This window comes from Chaetodon trifascialis, chromosome 9 (assembly GCF_039877785.1).
Source record: "Chaetodon trifascialis isolate fChaTrf1 chromosome 9, fChaTrf1.hap1, whole genome shotgun sequence".
NCBI classification, from domain to species: Eukaryota; Metazoa; Chordata; class Actinopteri; order Chaetodontiformes; family Chaetodontidae; genus Chaetodon; species Chaetodon trifascialis.
The window spans coordinates 21612391-21625171 of NC_092064.1; the positions used below are offsets into that span (position 1 = coordinate 21612391).

The window sequence follows — 12781 nt, forward strand, 5'->3', positions numbered from 1 at the left end:
ACAGTGTAAAAATACTCCATTGCAAGTAAAAGTACTGCACCCAAATTTTTCAATGTACTCATCATGTTCCCTATTACAGTATTGGATATAGTTAGTTATTTATATATGATATATATTAATATGTAAGCAGCTTTACTGTTGTATTTGGCTGAAGTAGAGCCAATTTTGACTTCTTTATATACTGTTGGGTAGTTTATGTATTAAGTATAAAATGTAAATATGTAACTATGACAAAATTGAACTTTGGTAGGCCTACAGTACTTCATGAGTGTGTCCATTTTCTCCTACTTACTTCTTTTTCACTCCAGTCATATTTCAGGGGTAATTATTGCAGCCTAGGCTACTTTTTACTCCCATTCAGACAGCTGTGGTGACTAGATTGTTTTCTAAGAGAAAATCTTTACATACAAAAAATATAATGAATCTGCAAGATATGGTTGTTAGAGATTAGATAACCAAACACTATTTAAAGTTATTAAATGTAGTTTTACCTGCTCATCTAGCCTGAAAATGCTGTTTACATGTTAATGCACTAATAAATCTAATAATACATCCATATCAACACTTCTGCATGAGTGCTTTCACTTTTGATACTTGAAGTACATTTACTGAAAATACTTACTTGTTTTACTTGAGTAAAATTTCAGAATACTACCATAACAGAGTAACACACGGTAATAACACAATGCTTTAGGCGGCAATTACTTTGTGCATAAATGTGTTAAAATTCAAGACTGTAGTTGACAAAATCCTTTATTTTTTCAGCAGCCTATTAAAAAAACACATTTTTTGTAACAGTCAGTCGTGGCTTTATGAGTATTTTCATGTCCTTTCTGTCTTAATATACAGATGGAATCTGACAATACACAGTAAAACACATGAAACATTTGAGTCTTCACAACATTAACAGTTCAAATGTATTTAATAGTAACAAAATAACATGAACATAGAGCATTAATATCAAATGACCAGTGGACAGTTTACAACAGTTCCTGAGTTGTTACACAAATCATCGACACTAATGTATGAAATGACAGGCTCAACACCGCAGAAACACACTGAACAGTAAACACTGTAAATTTATTTCCAACAAACAGTTTTATTGCATATTTACAATAAGGTATGGAGTGCAATGTCAGAAAATGAAAAGATAAAAAAAGGTATGCGTTTATGTACATTAAATACTGAGTCAAAACTGGACAATATGTCCAATACTCACAAAATAATTAGTAAAGCACAGAAGGTCACTTATACACAGAAACAGCACTCTAAAAATCATACTTCACCACCTTTATAGTACATATTAACTTTGCAGCATAGTGGGATATATGGTATTCAAATTCAAGGGTTACTCGTACATACTTGTTATCATCTGTAAATATAAGACAGGCTGATTAATTGTGCCTTTTGAATCTGAGCTCGTCAGCCTTTTACAGTCTGCTGCTTATTGCCTGTTTAACTACAGTATATACAAAAACAAGTTTCCACCCACCCCCACGTGAAACACAATATGTTTATCTCATGAACAAAGATAATGTAAAGGAGTTCTGTAAAACAATTTCAGTGTACTCAGTAAAAAGTTTTAAGAGTTATAAAAGAGGTCCAAAAAACTGTGAAGGAATGTAACTTCCAGCATCGTTTGCGATGACACCATGGACCAAATATCAAATTCCACAGCTTTGAAATGGTGGTACTGTAAGATAAAAACATGCCGGAAAATGAACCAAATAAGGAGTACGACAAACAAACAATGTTTTAATTGAAAATGAATGATGACAGAAGAAAATAAAAAAAACACTGTTATAAAAAACGTGAAACAGTGCCACAAAACGATATTAAAATTACTTTGGCAAGTTGGTTGATTTGATTTTTATGTGCATCAGAGAAGAATGTGCCATGTTACACCTCAAACTTTACCATCTGGAGCGTCATTGTAGCAAGTTAACCTCAACAGTTTGTGTTTTTGTCTCGTTCCCTCTCATCGTCGGTCTCAGCCGTCAAATGATGAACGAAGACTTGTGGCGAAAATGGCCCTGTGAAAAAAAAACAGCAGCTGGAAAATTAGTATGCACAACTCCTTCTTTAATAGCTTCCTTTGTTCACAGTAAGACAAGCAATAGATGCCGTGCATGTTTGCAGATTTTATTACCTCATCCGCATCGCCATAGTCCACGCCCTCAGTCTGCGCTGGCCAATTGTAGCTGAAACAAAACAAATACGTGAGAGAATACAAAATCCTCCAAGTCATGTAGGATTAAAGACAGATTAACATATCGTGTCTTTCCTTCTTCGGAGCCGGAGTTCCTACTCACTTGTTTTCACTGTGACCTTTTTTGTGGAAGCATCCGCGTTTAAGGGAATGACAAATGCAGGCAGCCAAACAGAAGAACACAATCACGGCACCGAACGTTTTGAGGAAAATCCCAAGGATGTCGACGTCATCTGCAACAGGACACAGAGAGCATATCAATGGCTGACTTACATCAGCAGACCACTCTCATTTTCATTCTTCTATAGTTTGTTTAGATTTATTTTACATGACTGATCATCAAATCGACCATTTGCTGCTGACACCTTGAAAACTTTTTTGGCATCAGCTCACATTAAATACGACAGCTTAAATCAAAATATGGGCTCCGATATCTTGTGATGGATAGAAATAGTCAGTAAATTTGACATTTTTTATACTGTATGATTAATCAAAAATCAATAATCAACAGTGAAAACAATGTATATCTGCAGTCCAAAATAAAATGGCTGAGAAGACTGACAGGAATGACCCGACAGATGGGTTTCAGGGAAAAGTATGGTAAACATGGTAAAATAAAAGTAAAATACTCAAATATCAAATTCAAACCCAAATCACTTTGTTCAACAAACAAAAATGTGAAAAAAAAGGTTGAAAAGGGGCTGAAAAGTAACCTGTCCAACCCTTTCCCTCCTGATCGCCATTTAAAAAAACCCTTTAAAAAGCTGCATGACTCTCCAAAAATAGTATGTCAAAACCAAAGTTAACACAACACATGCTGTGATTTCTGATTCTTAAAGTTGACAAATTCTTAAAGTTGACAGACTTTGTGCACAGTTACAATTTCATTTTTTATGTTGGCAGCAAAACAACAGATTTCAACTACAGTGCAATAAATAACTTATGTGGACGGCTGCACCATTCTCCTTCTCCTCCTCCTCCTCCTCCTCCTCCTCTCCTCTCCTGCTCTTTTACTGTCGACTGCATATTCGTTTGTTGGGGTTCATGAAAACTCTTCTCATGAACACGGTACGACAGAGCTGCTGAACAGGACATGGATGGATGTAATTAGACAATTTCAGATCCTTTCACGGCTCACATGACCCGTCCTGTCAACTGTCCTACTTCTGACAGATGGCCTGAGTTCATTGCCCACCTTCTCAGCTGTTTCCCATTAGTCATTAATTGTGTCAGCACATTGATTACCTGCCCGCCTCGTCTAGACTTTCCAGCCACATGTACCAAACTTTGAAGTATCATCTTCTTTTTAGCACTCTCCCCACGCATTACAGACAGCAACACGAAGACACTTTGGCCTCAGAAAACTCTGACTCAGACATTGTGACACTCACAGACTTCCATCATTTGCGCGGGACACTGTGCATGTCCTGCATCGTTCTTTGCCTGGCAGTAGTACTCCCCTGCGTCCTCCTTCCTCACTCTTCGAAATTTCTAAGGAGATATTTTTAGACATGACACATTGCATTGTCAACAAAATGCTAAAGGGACCGTGGATAAATTCTTACATTTTCGTGTAGAGGCACTTTATGACAGGGGTTGAAACGTGCCTAGTGCCATTATTGAACTTCTGCCACGTGACTTTTAACTAGTTATTACGTCTTTGAAGTAAACCATAAACACGTCACATTGGCCTTGAATGCAACATTATCCTCCTTTTTAAATTTTATCCTCCAGTTTTTCCTCAGGCTTCTCCGCTGGTGATCTGTACATGCATGCATTAATCCTGCCATTAGTCATATGATGGTGAAGGTTTTATTTAGATTAAGCTGTTGACATTTACATCGGATGAGCTGTAAGTGAGTATCATTGATGCTAAAGAGCCCCATCCATAAAGAAAACAGTCAGCAGCTACTTCCTCCACATTTGTCTGTGGCTGATTTTTATACAGGGACATTTCTAATAATAATGTTGTATTGACAGTTATATTGTATGTATGTTCCAATAACAGGCAATGCTACACTTCTGTCTCTCTCACCAGGCCTCCCGTGTCGGGGTTGATGCTGTAGGACGAGTTGACCAACTTCGGGCTGTTTTTGGGGTCCTGAGGAAGCTCCTCGTTGTTGTGGAACCAGCGGTACTGAGGAGCAGGGAAGCCCTCGTTCTCCAGACATCGCAGCTCAGTGGATGTTCCCACTGTGACGGCCTCTGGCACGCTGCACCGTGGTACCACAGGTTTCACTGCACACATACACACACACACACACACACACACACACACACACACACACACACACACACACACACACCAGTCTTTAGTTACTGATAAAACTATTGATTGATTATTTGTTTATGTATTTCATTCATCATTTGATGCATAAAATGCCCAAATATGACAAATAATCATTACAAGTTAACTGAGTCTGAAGTAATGACATGAAGGATTAGTCTGACATTTTGCAAATGCATTTAATTTGTTTCCTTGTCAAGAGTTAAATGAGAAGATTGATACCGTCCTCATATCTGCTCCTTCCATATGAAGCTTCAGTGAGAGGAGGGCTAGCTTAGTTTAGACTGGAAACACTGGAAGTGAGTTAGTCAAGATTTACTTATATAGCACTTCTCCAAACAAAATATACTGTGCTTCACAATAAAAGCATTAAATATTAAATAATACCAACAAAAACGCAAGTTCATAAAAGTGAGGGAACACAGTGAGTTCCACTTATACTGGATTATCTAACAGCGAGAGGTAAACTATTCAAAATTTTAGGGGCAAAGATAGCAAATGCTCGGTTTGCTTTGATTTTATGTAGAGAAGATTGAGTTGTCCCCTAAGACACACAGTAATCCAGAAATGTACTCATGTAGAACCTGGTGGGCAATACTTAAGATTTTATGTTGCATTTGAGACTCTACTGGAACCAGGAGGATAACCTAGCGTGGTGAGGTTGCCATCAACCTCACTCTGACTCACAGTCTGACACATCACTGCTTGTAAAACAGCAAATTTTTGTTTTCACACTTCAGTTTTGTTCTGTTCTGGTTAGTTCTGCAGTTTCACATTTAAGGTGCATGTATATGTTTGGTGTTGTTTTTCTCATCCAAGTCTTGGTAATAAAGCTAATTACCACATTTACCAAAAAGTCAAACTATTCCTTTAAAATCCCCCAAATCCTGAAATATTTCTCCATGATAATACAAAAACAACAGCAACTGTTGGTCAATCATTTTCTATTTAACCCACAAGAACGTAAATGTAGATGTGCTGGATGTCCGAGCCGATCATGGGCCGGTCGGTGATGTGGTTTCCCAGCAGAGTACCCACAAACCATACCTCTCACGGCAAGACTAATAAGAATCTCATCAAAGTCCCTCTGATCATCGATGGCGGCCACCTCGCAGCGGTACTCTGCGGTGTCTGACCGGGTGGTGTTGAAGATCAGGATGTTGGCCGGCTCTCTGAGCTGAGCTCTGTGCTCCAAGTCCCCTTTTCAGGGAGAAAAAAAACACTTTACAATTGCTCATTCACATACACAGCGTGACTTCACAGTTCAGGAAAAACAGAATTCAGTGCCAACAAGTTCTTTCAAGGTAGCATTCATTCGCTGAGCTTTGAGTCCTCAGACACTGCTTTGAAATGCTGTGATCTAACTGGTTGACGGGCTTTCAAAAAGAGACTTTCCAAGCAGTTTACCTGCTATCTTGTTCTGAAAGTACACATAACTGGGGACGCCGTTCTTAATCTTTTTCCATTCAATCCTCGGGTTGTTTGTTGAGATGGACTCTATTAAACAGGTCAGTTCGATGGCTGTTGAGAAAACAGAAAGCGTGAGAGCAAAAGGAAACATCCCCAAATCACAAAAAGAAAAGCTACTTTGGCTAAATACGTTTGAGTGATTTTCCAGCAACTTACGCTCAAACTCATTTGCCCACACAATCTTGTCCGTGGTTCGGAGGATTACCCCGAGAGATGATGGAATGTGACCTGCAGGAGGAAAAAAAGGAAGACACTAAAAGCTGAGTAACCCCGATGGCAAACATTTTCATTAGCAGACATTATCAGCTGGGCATGTTGCCTAATAAACAGTGGATTACAGCGATAAATATAGAACCTCTCAGAGAGTGAGAGAGCCTTTGGGATCTGAATTAGGGTCAACATATCTCATTAATTACTTCACATGTCTGTTTAAGAAGACGAGCACCTGGGACGAAAACATGAACGTAACCTGCATTTTTAATGTGTAACATGGATTGAACAGCATCGACTCCTGGCACAAACTGACTCCTGAGAAGAAATGTTCTGACTTCAGTATTTGATTTGGGTCCTTTACGGTGGCTGATCGGATAATAATGTGGCACATTGAAAGAGAGAGCAAGCTCTGAATGCGAGATTGCTGCAATAAAAATGTGAAGAGAGGGTCTGTCTGTAAATATCTGGACAGTGAGACATTTTTTATTGTTCTGGCTTTACTCCACCACGCTGCATTTTAAGTGACCGAGGTTAAAGTGCTGACTTTCAGTTTTTCCTTTGACGGTGTCTACACACCCTCAAAGTGCTGACTTTCAGTTTTGTCTTAGTGGGTGTCTACACACCCTGGAGAGCCAGTGTAGGAAGACTTTTATACGTAGTCCCTCCACTTTAAGGACAATGCAGCAGGACAGTAATCATAAGCATACAGACAAGACAAACAAGGAGTTTTTTAGAGACAAAGTCGATCACCTGACCAGAGTCCAACTGAGCATTTGTTTCAATTACTAAACTCAAAAAGCTACAGAAATAAGTCAGATCTCAAGATGTAGTACAGTCATTTATAAATGAGGGATTTCCTAATTATTTCTGATGACTTTATTTGAGTCTATGTTCATTCAGCACAACTTGATGTGCTGCATACGGGGTATCAATTTCTTTAAACACTGATTCTTCTACTGAGAAGCAGAAGTCGTCTGGTTGAGGAAAACTGCTGGAAGAAGGAAAAATAAAGACAATGCTTTCAGACACAAAGTGGATAGGGTTGTCTGATGTCTGTCAAAAACCAATCTGACATCAGAATACGAGCATCTGCATCTCTAGTTCACCGCATCTCACTAGTTTTCGTGTGACAATGTGCCTCTGGGGACAGCCGGAATCGCTCGATGTCGTATCATTCATTAGAGCAGACAGCTCCCGTTTATTTACTCCAACAAACATATTCATACACCCCGAAACATTGTGGCATATCCGTTTTGTTGCATTTTTTCACTTCAGTTTTCGGTTTCTTTGCTAAATTGTGGCACTCGTTTGCACTGAGGTTTGCAGAATAAATTATTTATTAAGATCCCCAAACAAAACAAATCAGAGGTACAAAAATAACAGCAGGAATGTACTTAAACTCGAAGCACATTTAATCATCCGCCTTGGTTTCCCCCTGGCAAAAACAACATGAGATATACTTGTTTTAAGTTCCTTGCTTGAGTGCATTCCTTTAAGCAATCGGTGTTATTTTGAAAATGTCAGATTTTAATGGCAAGAGGCACCGTTGACAAGTTTTATCGAATTTGGGCCAGCAGATTGCCAATTTATGTGGAAAACAGAGTGGAGAGTGAGGGGTGTGCAGCAACAAATTAGGAAAATGTGAAAATTACAATTTCAGATGTACGTCTGATTTCAAATCGTGGGGAAAAGTAAGCATGTTTCCACCTTCTGCTTGTACCCTATACTCAACCTATTGTGTCTGTGCCACTTGCAAATGCAATAATTGCTGGGTGCACATGCGACTAACAGCACCCATGCTGAGTAATGAAGGCATTGCAGCTCCCAGTGGGGGCAGTATGAAGGGTTTCAAATGAAGGCTGAAATTAGATAACAATTATCTGAGCAGACCTTGAATACTGCAAGACATCTCCTGTTTGCCCGAGGCGCTGTGCTCTCTGACTAACTCTGAGGTATTTATTTAAAGCAGCCTCATTACCGCACGGATGACCCTGAGATGTACAGTGTGTAGCATATAGCTGACGCTCGGCCTGAAAGTGATGAAAACATGGGTCCTGCCAAGCATCCGGTCATACAGGCACAGCTGCAGACACTGATGAGATCTGACTCCCAGGTCTCAGCTTCCGTCTCTGTTGCTGACTTTCCCACCCTGTACATCAAAAGCTATTTTTAGCCCAGCTGTGACTGGACATCCTGAGAGACACAAGCTCAACCAACAAACGCTCCCTGGGCATATGCACGTACGAGGTATCGAGCCTTGAAACTACTCAGCGAACTGCTTGATGCGCGGTGGAATGTAGAGCTGTAGGCACAATCTACAATCAGGGCAGAAACTTGCTTCATACTGCAAGTTTCAATAAACAATTTTTTTCTGAACACAAGATATGAGCTGGAATCTGCTACATCCACACTGCGCGAGTATTATATTACAAAAAAATATCAAATACGCATTAAAACCCTAACACCTTTCCTCATTTCAGGGATTGCAACATGACAGTGTGTAATGTGTTATTCTGAATTTACAGGAAATGATTAATTTAATATGAAGTTCTGCTGAAGTCGCTTTGTTTTTGTGAAGCACTCTGTAACACTGATATAAGGCCCTTGGGGGCGACCTTTGTTGCATGTCACCCTCCCCCCTCTTCTCTCTTTAGACCAACATTTCCAAAAACAAACCAGAAAAGATTCCACGATATAAAGTTTTCTGTCCTCATTATTCGCACTAATTAATAACTGATAGTGTGGTTACAGCTGGAGAATGGTGCATGCACACCAGAGTAACCAAAATCAAAAAGGAGTGCACCAGCTGCACAAGCAGACGCAGTGTTGACATGATTCTTAAAAAAAGAAAAGTAGGCCGTGGGAAAGAATAACCACGGTCAATTAACGAGACAGTGTCTACCTAATTACTAATACGAGCTTAGAATAAAAGCATTCATACAACAATGGCTGGTCCCCTGGTGACACAATGTAGGCTGAACAGAAGACAATATTTTTGAATTATGGAAAATAATCTCAGCGCTTGCTGGAAAGCAAACACAGGCTCATTTTAATCCCTCTGTTATTGCAACGCATAGACAGACGAGGTGTATAGTCTGTTCTCAGAGAAATGTGCTCTTTAATAGCCACATTCTGCAATCCTCTTATGTTCTAAATATGAAAACAACAACCCATCCCCGTCCCCGCAGCAAACAAAAATGTTGAACCAGTGCATCTATAAAAAGCCTTTTTCCCAGACATTCCAATGCTGTCGCTGCAAATATGCTGCAGGCAGAGCCGGCCGCAAGCGATGTTCTGGAGTGACTGTGTAATAACAACTAATCACTCCAGTAGATTAGTGAGAGGCAGTGGTGTTGTCATAAGCACTAGAGGGAAATGTAAGAAGGGGACACATTAACTGTGTTTTCCTCTTTCCAGGCCAAATGAATGACACTGGTGATGAACAAGTCCCTAAACTGCAGGACTACAGAGTGAATGCAGAATGTCGCTTCAGCAGATTTAACCTGGACATCACAGGTTTTCCAAGACACCAGATATCTTGACAGTATTTCCATTTGATGGAGCAGTGTAGCTGTCAAGATCATGGAGGTCTAGGGTTTGAATATTTCCCTCGGTGTAAACTACAGCTGCAGCGATTAGGCAAGCATTACAGCAAGTACTGTGATAATCAATTAATCACTTTAGTCATTTAGTCGACAAAAATGCTGATGATTATCTGGTTCCAGCTTCTCAAATGTGAATATTAGCTGCTATTCTCTGTCACATATGACTCGCAAACTGGGTTTTGGCCAAATAAAACAAGGATTCAGAATAATTCTTGCTCCGGGAGATCATAACAGGCATTTCCCCACTTTTTTCTGACGTTTTATAGATAAAACGATGAATTAAAATAATTGAAAATCGATGACAAAAACAATATATGCATGATACAGTAAGCTTGGGATAACACGATTTTTCCAACCCTCAAGCTACTTACGAGGAAAATTTGATGTAAAGGGTTTAACATCATCTTACTCCGAAAATCAGAACTAGACGAGGAGGCCAAAACACGAATTTTGTCTTAATTTCAACACAATTATTTCAATTTATGCACCGACGCATCCAAGTCATGCGAAGCATGAATTAAACAATGTTAAAACTGATTACTATTCATTATTTAAACCTAAAGGCAGTCTAAAACTCGAGGGCAGAATTTTAGACTACCAACATTAGTCTAAAAATGTAATTTGGATAATTTCTCCTGCCACTGTGGAGCTCCATGAACCCACCCTGAACATAATAAACAAAGCTCTGCCTGTCAGTCGCTTAGTCATTTGATTCACACTTGCAGAGCGGACCTGGATGAACAGTTCATCAGTCACTGATGCAGTCTGTCATTTGGAAATGACCCAGTCCACTGCCAGTGTTCAGCCAGCAGCAGGGTGACCTCACGCCAAGTGCACACCAGGGTGGATGCAACTTATCACCCAGCACCGGCTGCATTGATCCGCACAAAATGCTCCAGCTGTTGTTGCACAGGGATGATGAGGCATGTCATCTTCGACATGTGACCCTGCGTGGCTGATTCTTAATTTTCTACAGATGCCCCCGCTCACCACCATCAATCACTGCGTGATCACTAAAGGTCAATACACACGCGCTTATCAAATCCATCATTGGAAAGGATTTAAGCAGGTTACAGAGGTCCTATCTGAAATCTGAATAGCATTCATTTAAATGCACGAGTGTGTGATTGTGCTCACGCACGATACACTCAGTGCATGCATGTGTTTGAGATGCTCGTGCAGGCCTGTGATTTCTGGTACCCTTCATCTCAGGACTGACACGAGCGGTCCCCCCTGACATATGGCTGCCTCTGCGCTCGCCCAAAGTAACGTTTGCTTTGTTTTCTCTCTGAAAATGTGCTCACAAAGACAAATAAGCACATGAGATATGAGGAGGTTTGGTTAAATATTCCTAGAGTAAAGAAAAAGAGGGGACCCCTCACGCTAAAAACCGCTTCCTCCGGCTCCGGTTAGCAAACAGTACCGTGAACGTAAATTCAAACGTTACAACGTGAAAGATGCTCTTACAACTACGTCATTTTCCAGGTTTGCTTTCGCACAGCAGCAGCGGAATGTTGCCGTTAATGGAGAAATGTCTCAGCGACAACAAACAGCCGAGAAAACACCAACAACACACCGAAAACGCTTTGTTGACTGTTTCCAGCCTGTTTGTGTCAAGCTAACATCTGCTCTAACGTTAGCAGTGACAGCTTCGTTTCAGCTTCACATTTAACGGCAGCCTCACCTCGTTAAGCGCTCAAGCGCGTCGATAATACGGTTGTGAGAAAAGGGAAAGAACTTACCGAGGCTGGTGTACAGGAAAAAACAAGCCACGAGTCGCGCAATCGCCATCTTGCAGCGTCTAATTTATCGGGTACAGTAGCTCACACTCAGCACCTCTGAGAGGTATGAGGATGAGGCAGAGCAGACTGGTGGATGTTGCCATCGACGTGTTTCCATAGCTACAAGGGCTGCGCTGAAGACGCCCTCAACGGTGTCTGACAGGCGGAAGGCGGGGAAACAATGTGCTCCTCCCCTTAAGGCAGTGGAGGAAGTATTCAGAGAAGTATCACTGTAAAAATACTCCATTACAAGCAAAAATATGGCATTGAAAATGTAGGTAAAAGTATGTAAATTTAATTAGGAAAATGTTCTATTATAAATACTTAATGTAGGAAAATGCATGCATTCAAATTTTGCAGTACAAAAGTACTGGCATCAAAAGATAAATCAAAAGGACAAAAGTAAATGTACTCATCATGCTGAATGGCCCTTCTCAGAATAATGTAGGCTTTATTATGTTATTGGATTATAATTGTTGATGCATTCATGTCCACAAAATGTTGAAGCTGGCAAAAGAGGGGCTAATTGTAATTGCTTTGCACACTTAATCTGTGGGATGGCTTGTGAATATTATCTTTATCTATAATATTACATCATAATTTATTTGTTGATATGTTTTGTATTGTTAATCTGAATCTGTAAAGTGATTAGTACCTAAAGTTATCAAATAAATTGTATTTTGTATAGGACTGCAGCTAATGATTATTTTCATTATGGATTGATCTGCTGATTATTTTCCTATTTTCCTAAACCTATGCCCACCACAATCAGCATTATAATACTTGATAGGAAAAGAAGCAAATCCTCCCACTTGAGAAGCTGGAACCATAAAATAGTTGCCAATTAATCGACTAATCATTTAGCCGCACTCGTACATTTTCATATGTTTTGTGCCTTAAACACTGAATTTGTAAAGTGACTAAAGCTGTCACATAATTGTAGTGGAGTTAAAGTACAATATGGCACTCTGACTTGTATATAAAGAATAAACTGGCATGTGATAGAAGTACTCAAGCAAGGTACAAGCACCAGAAGTGCAGTAATTACAGTAAGTAAATGTACTTAGTTACATTCCACCACTGTCCAACACACATAACTAATGTGTTGTGGGAAAGTGCCAACCTACAGCCTCTAGTGGTTTTATGTTTCTGTGGGACTTTAAAGGGTCATAACAGAGATTTTGTAACATTTTTTTTTTCCCATTTACTAGTCATG

General features: G+C 39.9%; 1 protein-coding gene across 1 annotated transcript; it reads right to left on the reverse strand.

Moving 5' to 3' along the window:
- Positions 1-734: 734 nt before the first annotated feature.
- On the reverse strand, positions 735-11737 carry jam3a (junctional adhesion molecule 3a). The gene is made up of 9 exons (XM_070971155.1): positions 11527-11737; positions 6123-6194; positions 5904-6017; positions 5544-5696; positions 4245-4447; positions 3601-3700; positions 2313-2442; positions 2150-2201; positions 735-2033 (listed from the first exon to the last, which is right to left on the reverse strand). Exons 1-9 carry the CDS (start codon positions 11573-11575, stop codon positions 1998-2000), a joined length of 909 nt encoding a protein of 302 aa, XP_070827256.1. The 5' UTR covers positions 11576-11737; the 3' UTR covers positions 735-1997.
- Between the last annotated feature and the right edge of the window lie 1044 nt (positions 11738-12781).

Excerpts from the sequence above, each read along its gene's own strand:
- jam3a (XM_070971155.1), bottom strand. The coding sequence starts at position 11,575 with ATGGCGATTGCGCGACTCGTGGCTTGTTTTTTCCTGTACACCAGCCTC. Across the intron at positions 3,701-4,244 it reads ACCCCGACACGGGAGGCCTG|AAATTTCGAAGAGTGAGGAA; the intron begins GTGAGAGAGACA and ends ATATCTCCTTAG. Across the intron at positions 2,202-2,312 it reads AAAGGTCACAGTGAAAACAA|CTACAATTGGCCAGCGCAGA; the intron begins GTGAGTAGGAAC and ends GTTTTGTTTCAG.